Source organism: Bombus bifarius, unplaced genomic scaffold (genome assembly GCF_011952205.1).
Source record: "Bombus bifarius isolate JDL3187 unplaced genomic scaffold, Bbif_JDL3187 scf7180000007996, whole genome shotgun sequence".
NCBI lineage: Eukaryota > Metazoa > Arthropoda > Insecta > Hymenoptera > Apidae > Bombus > Bombus bifarius.
In genome coordinates this window covers 5,537,056-5,557,928 of record NW_022884376.1, presented here as the reverse complement: position 1 = coordinate 5,557,928, position 20,873 = coordinate 5,537,056, and the positions used below count along the sequence as shown (strand labels likewise).

Here is a 20,873-nt window from a genome sequence, read left to right as displayed (position 1 = left end):
TTATCGTCTACCAGCCACATGGGAAGGGACAGGATCAGCTAGCTTCACTCGGGGGCCTCAAGTCACATGACTCCGGACAGGCATCGGTTCGTGGACTTCGTGCCTGCAACTGGACAGATCAGGATTGGTAAGGGATACCTGGAGATCAAGGGAAAAGAAACGATCGTCGTGAAGATGACTAAGGCCTGTGGCGGGTCGATCCTTGTCGAACGCCCTGTGGGTACCTGAATTAGATGTGAATCAATCAAACAATTGGCAATTCTTGACGTGGTTACCCTAACCTCAACCTAACCCCAATCTAATACGTATTATGCCCGTTCTCCTAATACGGGTTATGCCCGATCACCTAATACGGGCAACGCCCCATACGGGCCATGCCCCAAACGGGCTATACACGATTCGGGCAATGCCCTATTAGGGCTATGCCCCAATCGAGCAATGCCCCATTCGGACTATGCTCCAATCGGGCTGTGCCCGACACGGGCTATGCCCCACTAGGGCTATGCCCCACTAGGGCTATGCCCCACTCGGGCTGTGCCCCTCCCAGGCTATGCCCCATTAGGGCTATGCCCCTCCCAGGCTATGCCCCATTTGGGCTATGCCCGTTCACCTAATACGGATTATGCCCTATCACGTAATACCAGCTACGTCCCATACGGGCTATGCCCGTTCATCTAATACGGGCTATGCCCATAGTTGTAGGTTAAAGGGTTTTTTGAGTTTTGTGTTTTCTGAGATTATCCGAGAAGAGACCACGTCATGGTCGACCAGAAGGGAATAGGTGATGTGGACAAGGATATGAAGCCGATCCTGAGAAAGCGGAATTATGAATATTGGAAGACAATGACGGAATCCTGGTTAGTTTTCCTGGGCTGCTGGAAAGCAGTAGAGCCAGGATTTACGGCAGCAGAAAGGTTGAGACCAGAATGCATGAGAATCGACAACAAGGCACGTGCGTACATTTTCCGGCATGTTCGCCCCGAGTATCTCGGGGATATTAGGACCTTGAAAACAGCGAGGGAATGCTGGAAAGCACTAGAAGACGTCCATGGGAGATCCTCGTCGATGGACATCGTTTTATACATGCCGGAACTGGGAACTATGGAGAAGACCCCCAGCATGGATATCTCCACATACTGCGGGAGGATCCACGACCTATGCGACAAGTTGTCCAGCGTAAGATTACAACTTGTCCTTTCCTTACAAGTTGTCCAACAATTTCTAAAAAATTTAAATGGACGCGTTTTTAAGCACACCAAGAATTTTACCGAGATATTCGGTTGTCCGAAAAGTGTCTTTCCTTTACAGACACGTCTTTTACAACGACGCACCTTTTTACAAATATGAAACCTAATCTGTCGAACGTTGTAATCTTTATCTTGATAGAACAAAATGTATCATACGTAATTCGATAAAATAATATAAAACGGGAAGTGTTGTGCATCCATTATTTCCTTATAAAACGAAAGAAACTTTTCGGACGACCTAATAATGTCTGCAAAATATTGCATTCGCTCACTTTTCTCCGACGATCTTATGTAAACCACGATTGTGAAAATTTGTCAGTCCACAAAACTTACCTTACTTTAATCGTTCTAACAGATTTAATAACGCGGTCCACCGATGACCGCCGATGATCGCCGTGACAGTCGACGCGTTGATCGAAATATTCTAGAAATCGTTAGGAAGATAGTGAGCAGAATTAAAAAATTCCTTCGTAGTATAAAAAGCGGGTTGCTTCAGCGCGAAGAGCAATTTTACAAGATACGACCTAATACCGCCGTTACTAGCAAGCCGACAACCGATAGATGGTCAAGAAACTCTCACAGAGAGATACGAGCCGTACATTCTCTCATCCCCTCGCCCTGGTTGGTCGGATCAGGAAATCAATATAAATCACCTGTCCGCAAACAGCTCGACCAAAGTTGGCTCGGAATCGAAGCGCACACATCTTGAATCGCGCAGCAGCGGCTCACAACTAAATAACATGCTCGCCAGCCGGCTGCTAGACGATACAGCAGCCGCTGTCCCAGATCGTAATATCGCTTTAATTATGTGCGCCGTATTTGCGCCAGGCCGCGTTATTAATTTCGGGTCCTCGCGTAGAGAGACTTAGCGTTACGACCTCGGGGGATACGTCGGGGATCCCGACGAACCTGTACCACGGAATGGCGTCGACAACCGGGACAAGGGGCGATCGGGGACAAGGGATAAACGAAAGGGGGTTGCTAGCTTCTCTCTCAGGATGCTAGTCGGTTGCGCACAACGCGCGATGCGTTCGCCTAACACGGTACACGGCTCATCCTCGAGATGTTATTGCACGACGAAAGAGGCACGTCCTGCTGTATGCAAATTATTTCGAGCGGTAAATTAAACAGCTGAAAACCGGCACGTAAATAAGTCGACTGCGTCAACGAAACTCGTTGGCTCTTTCTTGCGCGCACGCGTTCCCTCGCCTCACCTCGCCTCGACCACCAACATAAATCATCGCGTACGAGTGGATTCTGATTGCGAGAAACAGCGCGCTGATATTCCGGATGTATTCTCGGAAATGAGTTTTTCGGCCTGGTATTGTTTCGTCGACGAGCCAGGACCACGGGCTACCATCATCCGGAAGAAAAGCTCCACCATCGATATCAAACGCCAGTTTTATGGTCATTGCAAAGTCGCTCGTTTTCTTCTTCTTCATAGATTATTTACGTGTTCCAGTGAAGGTATAATTTATTCGTACGTATTCAAGAGATAAAACGAAATGCTCGTGTTAAGTGATTAATAACAGTAAAATGCACTGCGCTTGCTTATTTCTTGAGAAGGTATGGTTGGCTTGCTGTATTACGAACAAGTTAAATGGCAAAGATTTGGTCGCTTGTGATCGTCATATCTGCGTGTAACAGAAAATTATTTATAAGACGGTTTAACGGATTCTTGAAAATGCGATAACGAAACTGAAATTTGTAATTGCCAAGCTCTATAAAATAATTTTGCTATTTAGCAAACTCTTCGGCTGCAGATTTCTTGATTTTCTAATCATAAGCCAGATAAAGAAGTACTTCTTAATGTGATAGGAAGATTGTCGATATTGATACAGTCAGCGGTGAATAAATTGCAAATATATGTACTAGTACTGGTACAATATATAGCAAAATGTATTATTGCCATGTTATTTAAAAAGTAGGTAGCTACGATTTATGATACGATGATAATAATAAGATAACAAGTGTTATTTCCAGTTAATAATTCCTCGTTAATTTGCTCAGTTTGATAACATTCACCTAATGTTACTACAAATCGATCATAATGCCAGGATCGATTGTTCTGCGGAAGATGCGTTTAATAACAAACTCTTATGTTTCCTCGCACGCAATCTACTTTCCCCACAGACCTATTCAACTCATTTAAACCCTGTAACAGTCCGTGCCGCCTAGAATTAGACTCCATCAATTAAAGCATTATTCTCCATGCGAAACTTTTCCTCCCTAGCGTAATCTCTTCTGCGTAAAACACGAAATGACTGCTATCCATTCTCCGAACGGCATTTCCACTTTCCGCGGTAACACGGTTCCACACATAGCTTCCTCTAATCCTAATTTATTCTCCTTTGCTCCAGTTATGAAACTTGTAAAAAAGAAAAGGGCTGAGTTGGAAGATTTTCTCTTCTAATTGACGCATTAGATCGCCGCTTTGCTTTGTAGCAATCTTAGCATTCAACTTTTTCTTCCAAGATTATTCTCAATCTCCGTTAACAGCGAAGACTGTTGTTAATTACAATCGCGCATTTGCAATTTTATTTAGAAACCAATTAGAGATGAATTTTTATCAATGTAACAAATGATTGTCTATTCTCTGATATTACATCGTTTTGATTGCGTGTTGCGAAGTCAATAATTATGCTGGGAGATGAAGGTTTCGTTGCACGGAGCATTCCATGAACTATAAAAAAAAGACTATAAAAAAGGCCATAAAAAAACCTGGAAGGGTGAAAATTTGTACAAAGCACGACACCTTTTTGCCAAAGCACGTCGCGTATACAAGTTAAAGACGATACGTCGATAGTATCGTAAGCGAGTAAGCGAGACACGCGAATTATTATGCTTTCGCTGCTGATCGTACAGACGTAAATTAGTCAGAAGCCTAATCAACGGTGTGTAGCCAACATTTATTATTTCTTACCGATGTAATTTCTGTTCGTTTTCCAGACAGTTTGGTCGGCCATCTCGCGGAAAATGCAGCCGCGGATTGCGGTCATCGTGCAAAATAAATAATCCCCGGAGTCTCTCTTCCGTTTCTCGTTCCGTTCCGCTTCGCGTGCTCCGTGTCTGTTACCTTTTTTATCGTGATACCGTCATCTCGTTACATCGTCCAGGTTTATCCTCCCTCTCTATATTCCACTTTTCCCTTTTATACGTTGCTGGATGTAATATGCTGTCGTTGAAAAGCGACGAATGAAAAGTTGTTTCCTCGTTTGCCGGGATTCTGGCGAGAAAAATACTTTGACAGCTATGGAAGAATAACAGCCTTTCGAAAGTAAAGGAACAATCGTCCATAGACTTGCGTTTCTAACCAGATAAACAGTCGACGTTGTTAGATAGCGAGAATCCCGTGAAAAGAGAATTTCACGCAATCCCACCTATTCACGGATGATACTTTTGAAATAAGAAAAAGAGAGAAACCGACGTTAATTTATTGGCGAACTGAAGGTGGCAATTAATAACACGAGATATTACCCTACGAACTCCAAAGCAAACTACGACGAAGATTAAAGTTTAAAGACCTCGAAGGTACTTTTTTTTACAGGCAATTTATGCTATATTTATTTAGCCGATGATGGCGTTCACTCATGCATCTTATAGCCTGTCTCGTCACCTGGTAATTCAGAGTATTTTTCCCAGTAGCACAAACAGACGATCTTTACATGACGACGCTGATGCGATTTTAATACGATTTCAGTAGAAATACCGGAGATTCATCGCACGAAGTAAAGCGTTTCGTTGTTTCTGTTATTTCGAGGAATAAATATGGTGCAACTTTTCGTAGGACGAAACAATTTGTAGATTAAAATTTTAGTAGTCATTATGAGCAAATAGTAAGAAACTTTTTTATTGAAACTTAAACAAGTAATCGGAAAGCTAGCGTGGTAATACCATATAGACTAGCGTACTAAAACACAGCGTATCGTAATTTCAATGGAGATAAAGATCGATCATATTAATAACGTAATTCGCAATTATAGCGTTAGCGGCCAATTAACCTAATAGATCCTATTACGAGCAATTATGAGAATCCACTCTAAATTCGCTAATGGTACACAACCGTAAAATGATAAGTACGAAATCAACTATCCTGTGGAAAGAAACTAAGAAAGACAGAACGAGCAAGAATTTGTGGAAACAATTTTAAAATAAAAATTTCGTTTGTCCATTTATGCGTGACATTTATTTTGCCCTACTTTCGTATTAAGTTATTAAGAGATACACGTTCCAAATGATTAAATCGAACGTATAATAAATACATGTGTGTAACGAAAGCTAAATGCTTCTGCAGCTCTTTTAAAATACATTAATAATATTTTGATTACAACCGTAAATTAATATGGCATAAATGCTGAAGTATTCACACATGTTAAAACGAGGACACATCTAGCGACTAAATAGCAGCTATTTCACTCGACGTTGCATTTCGAAACGTTCCACTTGAAGTTCAATTAAAACGTTCATGCTCTCTTGAACTCGTGTCGAAACGAAACATTCAGGCAGCCATCATTACTATCGTATCACGATTTACGACGATGCTTTCGAGTTCTTCGAAGGAGTCATTAACGGATGAAAACTTTCGGTTGGCGTAACATTTACGAAAGGTGGCGAAACTTGCAGATCTATTTAGCGCGCATTACAGAGATGCAGCACAACGTCAGGAGCAGTAGTTGTTGCGAACTTTACTTCGCAACATCGTGTCATCCTGTTTTCCACAACGTTTCCGGAGTTTGATTATCGATACGTAGCACGCAACTTGGCGTAAGAACGTTTAATTGATTTCTCATCGTACGTTGTTACTGTCGACTAAATATCGTTGATCGTTAATTTGCAAATATGGAATAAAACTTGCGTATTAATTCACAACTCTTGCGTAGCGTCATTTACAGTCTGCACATTGTATTTAAAGATATATCTTGTACACGGATACGCGTTAATTATCTCTCGTTAACGATATAATTTTAACGTTGTTAGTTAAAAAATTATATGACTCGTTCTCCCAATTTATATTTGTCTGTTAATATAAAACTGGCATGATGGTAAAAAATCACTTGCTATTTTCATTTGAAAACGCGCGATTCATTTTCGATAATCGAAGATTGAAGCAAAATTGCTGAAAGTTCGAGGAACTAACACTTTCTCGATAATTACGGCATTTGTACTTAAAACTGAAAGCAGACGTTCGACTTATTGTTAGCTAAGTAGAATGTCTTGAACTTTCTGTGCTTTACGAGATCCTGCAGCATAGTGGCATCCAATCGGAGTATTTTCTTCTAACACCTTCGCATTTATAAAGGATCAAGATGCTTGTCAAAGCTGATTTATTCGATGCACAAGTTTTACACAAAAAAATCTTAAAACTTTGTTTTATTCCCTCTGTTAAAAAGAATCGATAACGATGACACAGATTTATAAGATGCAATGACATTAGATATTAAAAGAATTACTATAAAACCGAAAACTCTTATTGAGTTAGGATACCGTTGCATAAATAAAACGCTTTTCAACAATTTCACTTTTTCAACGATATTATAAAAAATCTATTTATAGTTTATTATCTGAGAAATCTTTGTTACTTCGAAATAGGTGAGAGTCTAACTAATTGTCAGACATAACCAAGTCATCGTAAACAAGTTTCTTGAACTTGGACTTGAATTTAAACGGACCAAACAGCTTATCGAACTTGAACATGTTCACGCGAATTTCTCGAGTCCCGCTTCGTATCGTATCAAACAGAAACGAACCTGTCTCATTAACATTTAACTTCTTTTACCATAACCGATCTTAGTATCGTACAACGTGGACTTGGCATTTTATTACCAACTATGTTCATTTATTTGTGTATATCAAATATTCTTAAATTAATTTTAATTTATATATATATATATATATATATATATATATATATATATATTTATTAGTTCTAATAGGGTGTGATTATTTAAAAAGAAAAGTATTTGTTTGCGATATGCATTTATCTGCTGGCGAATCGATAACTTTCAAAACTTTACGCCAAGTTTTTCTACTAACACACTTGCGAAGTCTGTTGCGTGACTTTAATCAGAAAATCTGCATAAATATGCATAGCATCTCATATGTATTCAGCTCGCATTAAGAAAATCGGATATGAATATGCGTCGCTCGACGAACATTAAGTTTCTTCAACACCTCTGATTAACACGCGAACCCTTTCAATCTAACAATAATTACGGCATTAACATACGCGGCAAGGAAGAATAATTAAAGCGTTTCGACGCGTAAAAATAACGTAAAAATTGTATCGGAATTCCCACGACCAACATCGTACGTCGATTCGCATAAAGAAATTTCTCAAGATGCCTAAAATTTCCATTGTCTTCGTACTATTGAACGTCACAGATTGTTTTCAATATCTTTTCCGAACGATCCCACTGCGTTACCGGTTCCCGCACAGACGCAATATCGAATATTTTAATAAAAGATGGCCCTCCTTTTCCTACATTTTCGCGATTTGAATAGCGAGCACGTAACTCGCTCCGCTACTGCAAAGAAACTTCGAAACAGAGAAGAACTGACGATAGAATTCGTCGGCCAGATATAAACTTGGATATTAAACCTTCGCATTGTTTCTTTTTTATTTTTTTAATTCGCGTTCCGATTACTCGAAGATCTCAATTTATACATCACATACAGTAGCTAGTAAAGATATTTATATTAATTAATTAGATCCAAGTACATCAAGTTTCGTACAACTTGTACTTTCGTATTGATACCTTTATATATTAGTAAAATATAAAAATTGAATTTTTATGGCTACGAAAATGAAATTAAAAATACGTCTCGCATATTCCGCACGTTCTTCGTTTTATCTCTAAATATTCTGTGATAATCTGGGATTTTACGTTGGATATCTTGATCGTTCCAAAGTAAATACCTAAATCAACGACAACACTGTGATTAGCCAAACGATAAGTTCCAACGTCCGATCGATATCTCGAATCTAAGAAACATATCCAATATGAACGATGGACAGATTCGTTCCACCAACCGAATGCCCCGAGTCCATACTATTGCCACTAGACCAATAAAACTGGAGCTGACAATCTGGCGTGGTCTCTAACAAATGGTAACAGATAACAGGTACGAAAAGGGTCACACCATCGTGAATGATAAGGCGAAACGACAGTGACGAATAGGCTTTCGCGTAGTTTCGCGAGGTTTCTACGACTACAGTTCCATCGACGATGCACTCGAAGCCGCTATCATGCACGGTCCACAGCAATTCCAATAGGCGATCCATTATCTTAAGCGGCGTCAGCCCGATCGATTCGCGCCTCCGCTTTTTCCAACTTCGTTCCTCACCTATCGGAAAATGTCTAGCCTTTTTCCCTCCGGCTCTTCATTTTCACCGACCACTATATTTTTTTCGACCAGCTTACGAGATATTAACCGACATTCGCTCGCGAATATTTCGCTCTCTATGTAAATTTAAACACCCATTTCGTGACCTCTGTTACCTGATATTACGATTAATTGTCGGTAGAAACGGCTGGCGATATCAAATTATTGAACTTTCATGAGGTTCTATCCTGAAAAGAGCGAGTATCGTTTTTAAGCAGACCAAAGGACGTGAAAATGATGTAACGGTGGATAATTGTATGTTATATGTTTCTCTTTTCTTAACCCTTAGATTTCATTCTGTTTGTTATGCTTTCTATATTAATAGAAAGGATTAATCGATTCGATTCTTTCAGATTAAAACGAACGAGGATTTCCATTGAAACGACTAACGATGTTGTTGCAGGTTGCGGCAGCATAGCTCCAAAATCCACGTGGGGTAAAATCGCGACCACGGGCTACGCTAGTCTGGGTATTCCTTTGACCTTGGTTTACTTATCAAGTGCCGGAGGCCTTTTATCCAGATGCGCCAGAGGTGTTTTCACTCGTGCTCTTTGTTGCTGCCTTTGTTCGAATTGTGGCTATTGTTGCTACGATGAACGAAGAATGGAGGTGAGTGCGTAAATCGTAATCGTTTCTCGAGTCGAATTCTTTTATATCTCGAGGGGAGAAAGGCGAGAAAAGTATCGCGGTAGATTTTCGTAAAGCGATACAGGGTCAACGTTTCACAGAGATATTGCCGAAGTAAATAGAAAAGTGTCTGCCTTTTGTCAATCTTAAAAATTGCTTTGAAATTGGCGTGAATGCAGGAGAAAGAAAGGCGAATGAGAAAGAAACGGCAGCAGGAGGAACTGGCGCAGCAGCAGCAGCAATTGCAGTTGCAGGAACCCTTTTACGTTCGTGCGAACGCGTCAACGTTTACGAGCACAGTGGAAATTAAGACCAGCCCGAAGGACGAAGTGTCGAGTCTTGGCTCTGGTGACAGACCCAACGTTACTATACTCGCACCAATCAGCATTTGTCTGGGTGCAATGCTCTGCTACATTGTGGCAGGAGCTTTTACTCTGCACAAGTTAGACGGCTGGTCCTTTGTGGGTACGTGAAAAAGAGATTTCTCTTAAAAGATTTATGCTTTAACCGCACTTTTAAAGTCCCATCATCTATATGTATACCAGTAATGTATAATTTTATACCAGCAACGTATAATTTATATGTACATACAGGGTGGTTGGTAACTGGTGGTACGAGCGGAAAGGGGGTGATTCTACGTGAAAAAAGAAGTCGAAAATATAGAATAAACATTTTTCGTTTGAGGCTTTGTTTTCGAGAAAATCGACTTTGAATTTTCGCTCGGTACGCGTGCGGTACGTTATAACGGATCTCACTGTAGATCGTTGTCTCGATGGAAAAATTTAAAAAAAAAAATTAAAAAAATTTTTATTCTATATTTTCGACTTCTTTTTTCACGTAGAATCACCCCCTTTCCGCTCGTACCACCAGTTACCAACCACCCTGTATAATGAATTACACGGCTACTTTTAATTCGATGAAAAGTTTTTCGTACCGAAAATAATCATCGAAATGAACCAATTTGTTCAGATACGATCGTACATTTAATTGAAAATTATGTTGTAAAAATTGTTCACCTAATTGAATTACATCCTACAAGCGTACGATCTAATATCGATATACGTAGCTCGGTATTATATAACTAAAGTTGGTGTTTCGTGTTTAACTGTAGATGCGAGTTACTTCTGCTTCATGAGCCTGAGCACGATCGGGTTCGGTGATATGGTTCCCGGTTCCTATCCCCGCCAAAGCCTTTACGAGTCGAGGAATGTAACCATTTGGTTCTGTTCTTTCTACATAATGTCTGGAATGGCGCTGACTGCGATGTGCTTCAACATCCTGCACGATGAAATCGTTCACAGGCTTAGTCATCAGTCGGAGAAACAAGAACCAGTGAAAGCCAGCCCGAGTGTGGACGAACTATCGAGCGATCCTCTCACATTAACCTCGTGACAATTTCCGTCTGGCAACTTGTGCCACAGGAACGGCACCGATGACAACGATATATGTGGAACAGAACCGCCAACCAACTTGTTCACCCATGAGAACGAAATTAATATCCTAAAGGATTCTTTCAATCAGGTAGACGTCACTAGAGACTGCAAGCCAATTTTGAAACTCGAGGATCACGTTCCGCCGATTCCTGGTGTCTACATGTTGCCGAAGGTCGACGAAGAGGTTGAAGAAAACACCGAAATGTAAAACTTTGTCTTCTCGTAGTGAGAAAAGTATGTTGCATAGAAATAACGAAGCAAAGGACGACCTGTTTAGATAGGTTCGTTCTCGAGAACGCTCTCGTGGAACACGACGTTGTTCGAGATTGATAGGTACCCTTAATACATCGTATATATTATAAATAGAGAGGTAATCATTCAATCACAGTGACATAGTGTGCGCTTCGACGATTGACGGGGAAATTGGATGAAACGCTTTCATCGATACGACCGTCGATACCGGTTTCGAGGTTGATTTATTTCGAAAATAGTAACTCGTTATCCTCTATATATTTTTTCTCTTTCTTTTCATAAATTAACGTTTTCGTAACAGGAACTGATGCTTCGCACGTAGGAAGATCCTTTGGTTGAAAAACGTTTCCAGTTATTCGTTCGAAGAAATAGATATATCGTTAGCGATCGATGGACTGTCTTCGCGTAGAGTTGCCGGGATTTAATGTTATTCGGTGCAAACGAATATTTATGCGTACGAAGTACGACATAAATGAGGTGTTTTAAATCTTCGTCGCACACGATAGATGCGGCAATTTCAAAGAAAGTACGCGACGATGTTCGAAAAACGGTTGGAATGTCGTTTCCAATATTAACGAGACGAAAGAGATTCTCAGTTTAAGACAAACGAACGAATTAACGTTATTTTCCTGTGATTTATTTCGCACTTTTTTTCCTCTAGAATAAATACGTATAATACGTGTAATTTCGAACGCTGTCAATTATAAAAATTAGTATTGGATGAAAACCAATGTCGCAAATAAATATGTATTTGCGAGAGAAGTTTAACGAATTAGCAAACTTTCTTTCCGTAAAAATATGTTAAATGTTGAAAAACATTTTACTCGATTCGATAAACAAAGCGAGCGAAATAATGGTAACGTAAATGAGATTGGTCCAATTCGACGAGATATATAATACATATGCTTGTATATATCAAGTTTAATAAGACCAGCAATTACATTATGCGAGTTCTAAGTAAGATATCCTCGGGATATACGAAGTGTTTCCTAAATGTTCTAGGAAATTCCTAAACTTCCTGCAGACGTTCCTACGTTAATTCTGGTTTACTCTTAATGAACATTCATCCCATATTAGTAGAATGTGAAATCCGTGTTTTCGTCTAAACAGCTATCGAATATAAGAATAAACGGAAAAGAGAGGATTATTTTGCAAATACATATATCGAATAATATAAGATTGTACATATACATGCAACACCAACAGATACATACTTGTAAATATATTTTGGTTCTTTGGTCTAATAAGAAAGCAACATGGGATCAGAAATACAGTTTCTCGCGTCTCTTATTCAGCAGTCTCGATAATTTCTATGATTTATTTATGACTTGGAAATGACATTCTAACTTATTATGAGATCGACTTAATATTTCTACACACCTATTTAGATAGAAATTCGTAACAGTTTTTATATTTCTGCATTTAAACGCTCATAAAATAAACACATTCTTGTCCATAATGTATCTGAATGGATTGATGCGTCTAGTCGTGTAGTGCATAATGAAACTTTCATTCATACGTCACTCTTTTATACATGTATTGCACCATCATTGATCAATTATTCATACGCTAACAATTCTTTCATAACGACACTGCCAAAATAAGTAAGTATTACCCAGGAAAATTGATATAAAAATAAGTAAATCGTTATATATATATATATACATACATATATCTGTAAGTATATTTTATGACAAACACATTTTTCTAAAAGAACCGGACGATGTTTCAATGTAAGTTTAACTTTTGTACATATCTATTTTATTGTCGACTTTTACTGGAACTATTCTATATCTTTTAATATTTCGAACGATTATTTATGCGATGATTTTACAAAACCAGGTAATACTTTGAAAGATAAACGCCAATTGTTTTTAACGTACCATCGTGCGGCCATTGACTAGACGCAGAAATCAATCGAACGAAAATCATATTTGAATTCTGTGCTCAAGAACAATAACTAAAATACTGTTGCGATTAGGCACTAATTTTTAAGAGTATCGCATATAAAACTATTCACACTGTTTAATATCGGTATATTCGTGATAGAGTATGAGATTATGGAGTGCGTAATGTATAGCTGTAAATTAGCTGTAAAATATTACTCTCGTCAAGTATCGAGCAGACTTTAAAAAAATATAAAGCACTTACAGGTTGCTCTCTTCTGCGTAAGAAAACAGTTCTTTGTACTATTGCACGTCATAGTTACGCCATACCAGATAAGCATAATTTACATTTGTTAATTAAACTCGTTTAGTTAATATCAAAAAATGGAAGCTATCGGGATGATCGATCGCTAGAATTGTTTCCAAGATTATGAATTATTCATAACAAATAACTATTCACATATGCATGTGTCGTATGCACGTTCAAGCCTCTGAATCTCGTATGTTTTATTCAGATATTTTATTTAAATATTAAACAAAACACAACATAGCTACGTTATAAAAACTTGTATATAACGAAATACTCTACTCGACGAAAGAACTGAATAATCTGGCCTGCAAAAGATCGAACCGCAACCAAACTAACGCATAGTCTGCTCTGTACCAGCGACGAATGAACCGCGTGCAGTAGCAACCTACACGAGTGTTTTTCTGTTTCTTGTAACATATCATAAGATGTAAGAACGTTAAAAGTTAAAAGTTTTTACGCTGAAAAAAAGAGAGGGGAAACTGGAACGATCGACGAACAATAACGTTGAAACTACGAATTCCGAATCGCACGTTCTGGTTGCGCAACAAATAGACAAGCGAGTTTCGTAACGTTGTCTAATGACAATCGATATTATCTTGAGCAGTTGCCTAGAGTTATCGTTATCACTTTGTTGGTGATTCGATAGAGAATCGTGGACGGTAGCCAAGACAAAGTTTGCTTTGGTGTTTGCACCGGACCATCCAGCCATCGATCCAACCTGGCTGACCGAGCAAACTTCCTCGCACTCGTTCCATTCATTTTGAAGGGCCACACGCGTTTCTCCAAGCTGACGCTTGGACAATTTGTTGCGGCAAACCACTTGTAACTTTTCTTCGATTTGTATGACCTTTGGATATACATATTATTGAACGTACCGATAATTTCATCTAATACTAAATATAATAAAAAAAAAAAGTAGTCCTGCAGAAAGTTAGATGGAATTAAAAATTACATCAACGAGTTCTTTTCCTTTTGTTATATTATAGTAGAATGTTTTGATGGAATAACAATTTCTTGAACGATAAATATTGCCATCGGTGAAATCGTACACAATTACAGTTGGTTTGATAGAGAAGAAATAAAATGCGCGTAGTACTCGAAGCGAAAGTTAAGAAGATGATAAGACCAAGGAAGAATTTACAGACCAGTTGTACCCATTCGTAAATTATATAAAATTTGATACCAGAACGTAAGGAAGCACGTTTCACAAAGTATACCACGAACTTTCAGTTCTATGAATCAAAGATTTACATATACAGTTTCATACTTCGTATTAAAATTATACAACAAATATTCCACGAAGATAGCAATTTCATTAAAAAATTCCTTTCTTAAGTTTTATTGCCGTTGTTTCTTTCTGCTCATCGAAACGTTAAAAAGAAAGAGATCTTATTTTGTTTCTTCGTCTCTTTACCTTATCTCTGAGAACTAACATAAAAATTCAATTATGAAGTTTACAAGGTAATAGCTTACAAAGAGAAGCAATTTGCTTCGTGTGACGCTATCTTCAGCTTCAATGTGAATTCCCATTAGAGAAATCTCCAATTCGACTTTTCTTATTTTATAAGATTTTCCTCTTATGTGTCTCCTGATTTCACGCCCTTGCGTTCTGGTTTCTCTCCTCATTCCTCAGGGAAATATGACTCGACTCAAAGTACTCGTCGACCACCACGAAACTTTAGTACGACAGTTTGCGAGAGAAAAAAAAAAGAACATGTTCAACGGATTTCTGATTAATAAACCGCAGTTTCTCCAAGAAAAAAGAAAGAAAGAGATGACAGAGATTTGATGCTTTGTCAATCAATTTCACGTATTTGATACTTTTGTTACGTGCACTTAAAACGATATAATAATCTGCATTGATAATTTATTAAACATTCGAATTCAAAGTTTTCGAAAACATTCATCTGTACCATTGAATTCCATTGATGGTCATATTTAACGAATAATACTGTCAATGAGTATAAAGTCAATTACACCGCAACATATTCTCAATTAATAACAAACGAGTTTATACAAAAGGGCTCTTGAATCTCCTAGAATGGTACTTGCAAATTGCTTTGTATCTCTATACAAATGAACGAAAGTTTCTGTAAAAACCAGTGAAATCAAAATGATAAAGGACGAAAAATATTCATTTCGTTTCTTCGATAACGATAACGTGTGTCGTATAGGATTATAACTAATTTGCATATTTTCTGCGAACTAGAATTTTCAAAAGGAACACGTAATACCAAAGTACACGTTCGTCGATTGCTCAAACGAGGAATTAACTAAACCATTAGCGATAGGAAGAACATTGAAAAGTAGAAAAAGAATGGAAATGGCTGATTCAATGTTCGCGTTTGTCGAATCGGCGGGATTTGCTTCTGCCGTCCTTCCGTACTAGCGAATCCTATACAAAATTGCAACGTAATTGTAATTCGAACGCAGCTACACGTTTCTACGAGCGAAACTCGATCTTCGAAAATATCATTTAATTAATATGAAAATGTCATGAAAAATGGTAATTGGAATGAACGAACATGTCGCTAATAGAGACCCCTAAGAATCGAGCGACGTGGCTGAACTTTTCTATATTACCTTGTATATAATATTAAACGTTGTACGATATTAATACCGACAGTTAACGTTTAATGTTAGAAGAGTACTATTGAAACATTAGAATTTCTATTTTCACTCTCGATCGACTTTGTCCAAATAAGAGTTGCACGTTTCTAAGCGTGAATCGCTATACGCTACACCCGAGAAATTAAGAGAACGACAAACACGATAGGAAATATCATTGGAGATTTCTCGTACACGATAATCATGATCCGAAGAAATAGTTACGTGCACTTCGTAGCAGTTTTGTATTATCTGTTCCCACCTGGAATGTAAATCTTTGTATAGTGAAACTTGCGTGTCATAATTTTTATTGGCGAAGATTAAATGGAAAAATTTTCTTTATTTTCTGTCTCGCCGTGGCAGAATTGGTGATGTGTGTACGTATGATACGCGTGTATGTGTATGTGCGCATTCTCGAATAACAAATTTGCGACAAGTTTATTTGATTAGCAAATTTTACATCTCAAATTAACGAAAGTCAAAGTAAAAGAGCAGCTACGTTTTCTTTGTACTATTGTTCTTCTCAAGTTTATGCATTCGTTTGTGATTCTCAAAGTTTATGCATTCGTAATAATCTATTTTGTTTATTAACAAATGAGAAATGTATTCGTTCTTTACTTCTACATCACTTTTATGTTTCAGCTTTCCGATGAGACTGTTTGTAACGATGTTTCTTCGATTTTTTGAAAAGTATACATGTAAAAAGATATGAGAGGAAAGAGCGTGTGCGAAAAAAAGAGAAATAGAACGTGACAAACAACAGGAGAACCGAGGAGTACCATGAACCTATCGTTTGAATTGGTGTCATGTAACAAATATAAGAATCAATTAATACTTTGTAAATAGTTAAGAAATTGGACACTATGGAAGTGCATTCATCGTCACTGTAAAATACATGAAAAAAACGAATTGCTGGATATTGTACGTCTGTATAACCGTTTGTCGGACAATGTATCTTATATTACAGAATAATAAAACAAAAAAGACTTATCAAAATCTTAATTTCCTCTTTTAAACTGATTGCCCTTCCCTTCATAAAGGAACGAAAAGTTAAAATTGAAATGTTAATGCAAGCTGCCAAAATCGCGTAATACAAGAAATCGTTAATTCAATCTATATAGACGTACATTTTAGACGCGTAATATACATACGTATGAATCTTTATTTCTTCTACGCTGATAATTTACGATTTCATAATCGTATACACAAACCTTTAGACCGCTGGACATGAAGAAATATTTCATTATCACGTCTATTCTGTCCTTCATCGATGACCGCAATATTTTGTATTTACTTCTAATTGCATCAGCTTCCATGTTTGAATTGAATATGCGACACTTTATGGAATTCCGTTTGGTTGAACCTGTCGCGTATTTGTATTTATTTGAACCATATAATTGAAATTAATATAATAAGAACTTGCCAAGAGAATTCTCTTTACTACTTACGATTTCTCGTTCATATAATAGCAGTTCACGTTCAAACAAAATGAATTCGATGATTGGAAGTTTCTTTAATCTTGTTTAAACGGAATAATTACTACACTCGACGAGATCGTTTGATTTTTTCCCCTAATCATCATTTCTATATTCTAGAGGGCGTAATAAAACCTCTGAATGGTCGATATTGTAGAACACATGATACGGTATACCGTAGTCGTACCAGAATCGATTCAATTACTCGTCGGTAATGTAACTCCTATATTCGCCGTGGCATATCGTAGAGGGCGTAAACAGCTCTCTAATCTTTTCCGAGATCGGTATTTTAGAACGTGGAACAAGTCCCACATAATGTCAGATCTATATTATATTTTAGTCAATGGTTAAATATAAATGATTTTACAATTAAAATAGTTTCCTTAACAACCGACAGCCGTTTAATCTTGTCCTGTACCTATACTTACTATTTCGAAATCTATTATTTTTCTTTAACAATACTATTTAATATCTTTCAGTGACACTAACTTAGAAAACATAATATTACATAATTCTATTAATTTTCTATTTACTTACATAGTTCTGTTTATTTATTTATGAAGCGAATTTAATTATGTGACTTTACTTACTGATTATTTTGTGATTAATTACTGTAACATACTTATTAAATGGCTCAAAACATAGTAATTAGTAATCATCAATTAATGAATATAAATTATATAAATAAATAGTAACTAAAATCTGATATGAAATATTTATTTACAATAATTTAGTTGTATAAAAATCTCGAAAATCTAATATTTCTATTGTTATACTTCCTATAAATATAATAGAATAACTTAAATGTACATATATCTCTACAGGAAGAATTCATTGATATTGAAAATCATGCACATAAATCCTATTAGGATTCAAGATCAAAAACGGAGAGAAAATTAAAAACACACAGAAAAAATATATTTTGTTTCCTTGATAAATGTAGTGTCATATGTACAATGCCATTATTGATTATATAAATTAGTCTTGGTGTTGTCTTCATTTTGTTTGTTTCTGAAGTACTATTCTGGAGTTTTCCACTTTTTTTTCTTTTGTAATTTAATATATTTGTATTTTAAAATATCAACTTTAAACTCTACTTTAACAATTCCTTTACCCAAATTGAATAATTCAAAACGAATTGCTCTTCATCCAATAAACAATGGACTTGTTATAAACTTGATTGAGCATATAAAGGAATAGGAATGAGAGACTGTTTTTACTTAATGATCATGACAATGTAATGATGCATATTCGGGTGACATCATGACATCTACCATTCCTTTTTATGCTCATCCATTGATACGCCTCCAGGACCTAAAGATACTATCATTAAAAGGCCACCAATCACTGATAATGTCTGTAAAAATTGAGATATATATTTAACACTTTTAATTGATAACATTGATAAAGGTAACAATGGTTGAATTTTACCTGGAAAAAGTCATATTTAAGGAAGTCCCTAAGAGCCTTATACTCTGGAATGGTCCACCATGCATTATGGTAAAGGTTCAGTGCAGATAATATTAAGACAAGTAACAATGCACTGAGTTTGGTTTTATATCCAATAGTGACTAATACCATCAAACTGCTTCCAAGAATATCTTGCATGATTTGGAGGAATGATATTTCGAAGCGAATTAACGTGGTAAACATAAACGCTAATAAAATTCTACCAGCTAATTGCAAGAGATTTTTAGGTTTATTATCTCCAAGACTTGGTACACCAGCAAATAATGATCTTCCTTCTACTCTTGATTCAGCCAGAACCAGAAGGAGTGCTCCTATCAATGCTAGGTTTCTAAATAGAAATGTTACGTCCCACAAAATATTGTAAGCCAGTGTCTGGAGAACTACTATGAAAAACAAGATTCCACAAGCAATGCTGACTTTCCATCTTCCAATAACCATGACACAACCACCAAGTTGTCCAATTAAATTAATCAAGACAAACATTGTAGCTAAGACTGTACCACAATTCCAACTACTGTTCATAAAATCTTTCTGTTCTGACCATTGAAACCACATTCTCAATCCATCTTCCAAAAATGTGGCTATAAGACATAATCTTGCAAGAGTTGGCAGTATATGCTTTCCATTGCGAATTACCTATTGTTAAAAAAGAATAATAAGTGAATAAATAATTCATACTTAAACATACTAATATATATATGTCTTGAAATCTTTTATTTCTCATTAGTATTTTACATATTTGTCAATATTGCATAAAGCAAACTAAATAAATTTATACAGAATAAATAAATATTTCTTACAGATTTAATGTTATTAACAAAAGTATCATATAAATAGAAAAATGAAGTAAGGTTAAACATTAATGTTCTAGATAACTTTTAATCTTTATTATCTCAATTTATTTAAACTAAATTGTTCACCTAATCAAATCGGTGAAAGCAACGGAATTCGTAACAGACACGTACATATATCCTTAAAAATCCTGATGCATAACCTTTAATTTTATAAGGTAGAGACAACAATGTAGGAAAGTTTACAATATTCAGCAATATTAAAAAAGCCTTATATTAACAAATAATCAGGAATAAAAAAAATGTAAATTAAAATATGTGAATGTACATAAGAATCGTGTCACGATGACGTTGACAGGAGTACATCTGTGCTCCTACAGGATTTCTATGGGTGTTCTATTACGAGTTCCTTTGCAGTAGCAGACTTATTCGTAAAAGAGAAATAAATCAAGCACGGTGGCCTGTAAATTCACCTGATCTGCGATTTCTTCCGCTTTTGAGATCACCTCCTGCGAGATCAGCATCTTGTTTTATTTAAAAATCAAAAAAGTACCCATACACTAACATATACACACGTGCGCGCACGCAAGTGATACCGATAGAAACGACTAGACGAAGACAGAGAAGAAGAGGGAGAGACAGAGAAAATCAGAGAAACACGGAACAACTAGGCTTACTGCTCTACACGACTGTATAAATGGTATTCTCACAAGTCTTCTGAATGATGTGGAGTTCGAAGTACGCGTCACTTCCGGCATACGTGGTCGGACAATACATTCCGTGATGTTTTTTGAAAGTACAAAAATCAATTACTTAAATTATATGTATTTTTGATTTTCTGAAAGTTACCTGTTATTACTTGCCATCATTTTCTAATTTTATTCTTCTCTTTTAAAAACCGTTAATTTTTAACGATATTTGTTTCGTATTTCGAATACTTATACCACTATCGATGACATAACCATCTGATTTTAAGAATATTACTAAATAAATAAATTTTGATGATATAAGTCAATGAAATCAAACTGCAGAATTTATTTGTACTAATAATACGATTGGTTGTAAAATGTTCTTTTATTTTTATGTTTCTATCCCAATTGAACAATTTTGTTTATCATACATAATTGTGATTGTTTAGAATTAAATATTTTATATATTACAATATAAAATTCGCGCCCACTTTTAAGCTGAAAATACAATTCTGTTGATATACTCCATTTTTATTGAGATGTGTATATACACTAAAATAATGTGCATGTATATTAACCTGTATATCTTTAAAATATGATATATTTTTCAAACGTATGTAAAATGTTTATAAAAAATATGCATATGTCGTCTTCCAAATTATCCAGCATTAAAAAGCCATCATAAAGATTTCATTGAAGAAAT

The 20,873-nt window shown here is 36.5% G+C and overlaps 2 protein-coding genes across 9 annotated transcripts in view; one reads left to right on the top strand and one right to left on the bottom strand.

The window, feature by feature from the left end:
* The window catches only part of LOC117205919 (TWiK family of potassium channels protein 7-like), a 290,132-nt gene extending 279,286 nt beyond the window's left edge, over window positions 1–10,846 (top strand). For all 8 annotated transcript variants that reach the window (XM_033444771.1, XM_033444770.1, XM_033444768.1 and 5 more), the window contains 3 exons: window positions 9,034–9,239; window positions 9,437–9,722; window positions 10,369–10,846. In XM_033444771.1, the coding sequence (XP_033300662.1) occupies window positions 9,034–9,239; window positions 9,437–9,722; window positions 10,369–10,649 (773 nt within the window). In that variant the 3' untranslated portion in view covers window positions 10,650–10,846. The remainder of the gene's footprint in view (window positions 1–9,033; window positions 9,240–9,436; window positions 9,723–10,368) is intronic.
* Window positions 10,847–18,116: 7,270 nt separating this feature from the next.
* Window positions 18,117–20,222, bottom strand: LOC117205862 (surfeit locus protein 4 homolog). Its single transcript, XM_033444647.1, has 3 exons — window positions 19,955–20,222; window positions 18,652–19,326; window positions 18,117–18,577 (listed from the first exon to the last, which is right to left on the bottom strand). Exons 1-3 carry the CDS (start codon window positions 20,003–20,005, stop codon window positions 18,491–18,493), a joined length of 813 nt encoding a protein of 270 aa, XP_033300538.1. The 5' UTR covers window positions 20,006–20,222; the 3' UTR covers window positions 18,117–18,490.
* Window positions 20,223–20,873: the final 651 nt, after the last annotated feature.

What these genes read in the sequence shown, in the direction of transcription:
- LOC117205862 (XM_033444647.1), bottom strand. Translation starts at nt 20,005, where the DNA reads ATGCTGATCTCGCAGGAGGTGATCTCAAAAGCGGAAGAAATCGCAGAT. An exon ending in CGGAAGAAATCGCAGATCAG is followed by an intron (nt 19,327 to 19,954) that starts GTGAATTTACAG and finishes TTTTAACAATAG; the next exon opens with GTAATTCGCAATGGAAAGCA. An exon ending in TTAAATATGACTTTTTCCAG is followed by an intron (nt 18,578 to 18,651) that starts GTAAAATTCAAC and finishes CAATTTTTACAG; the next exon opens with ACATTATCAGTGATTGGTGG.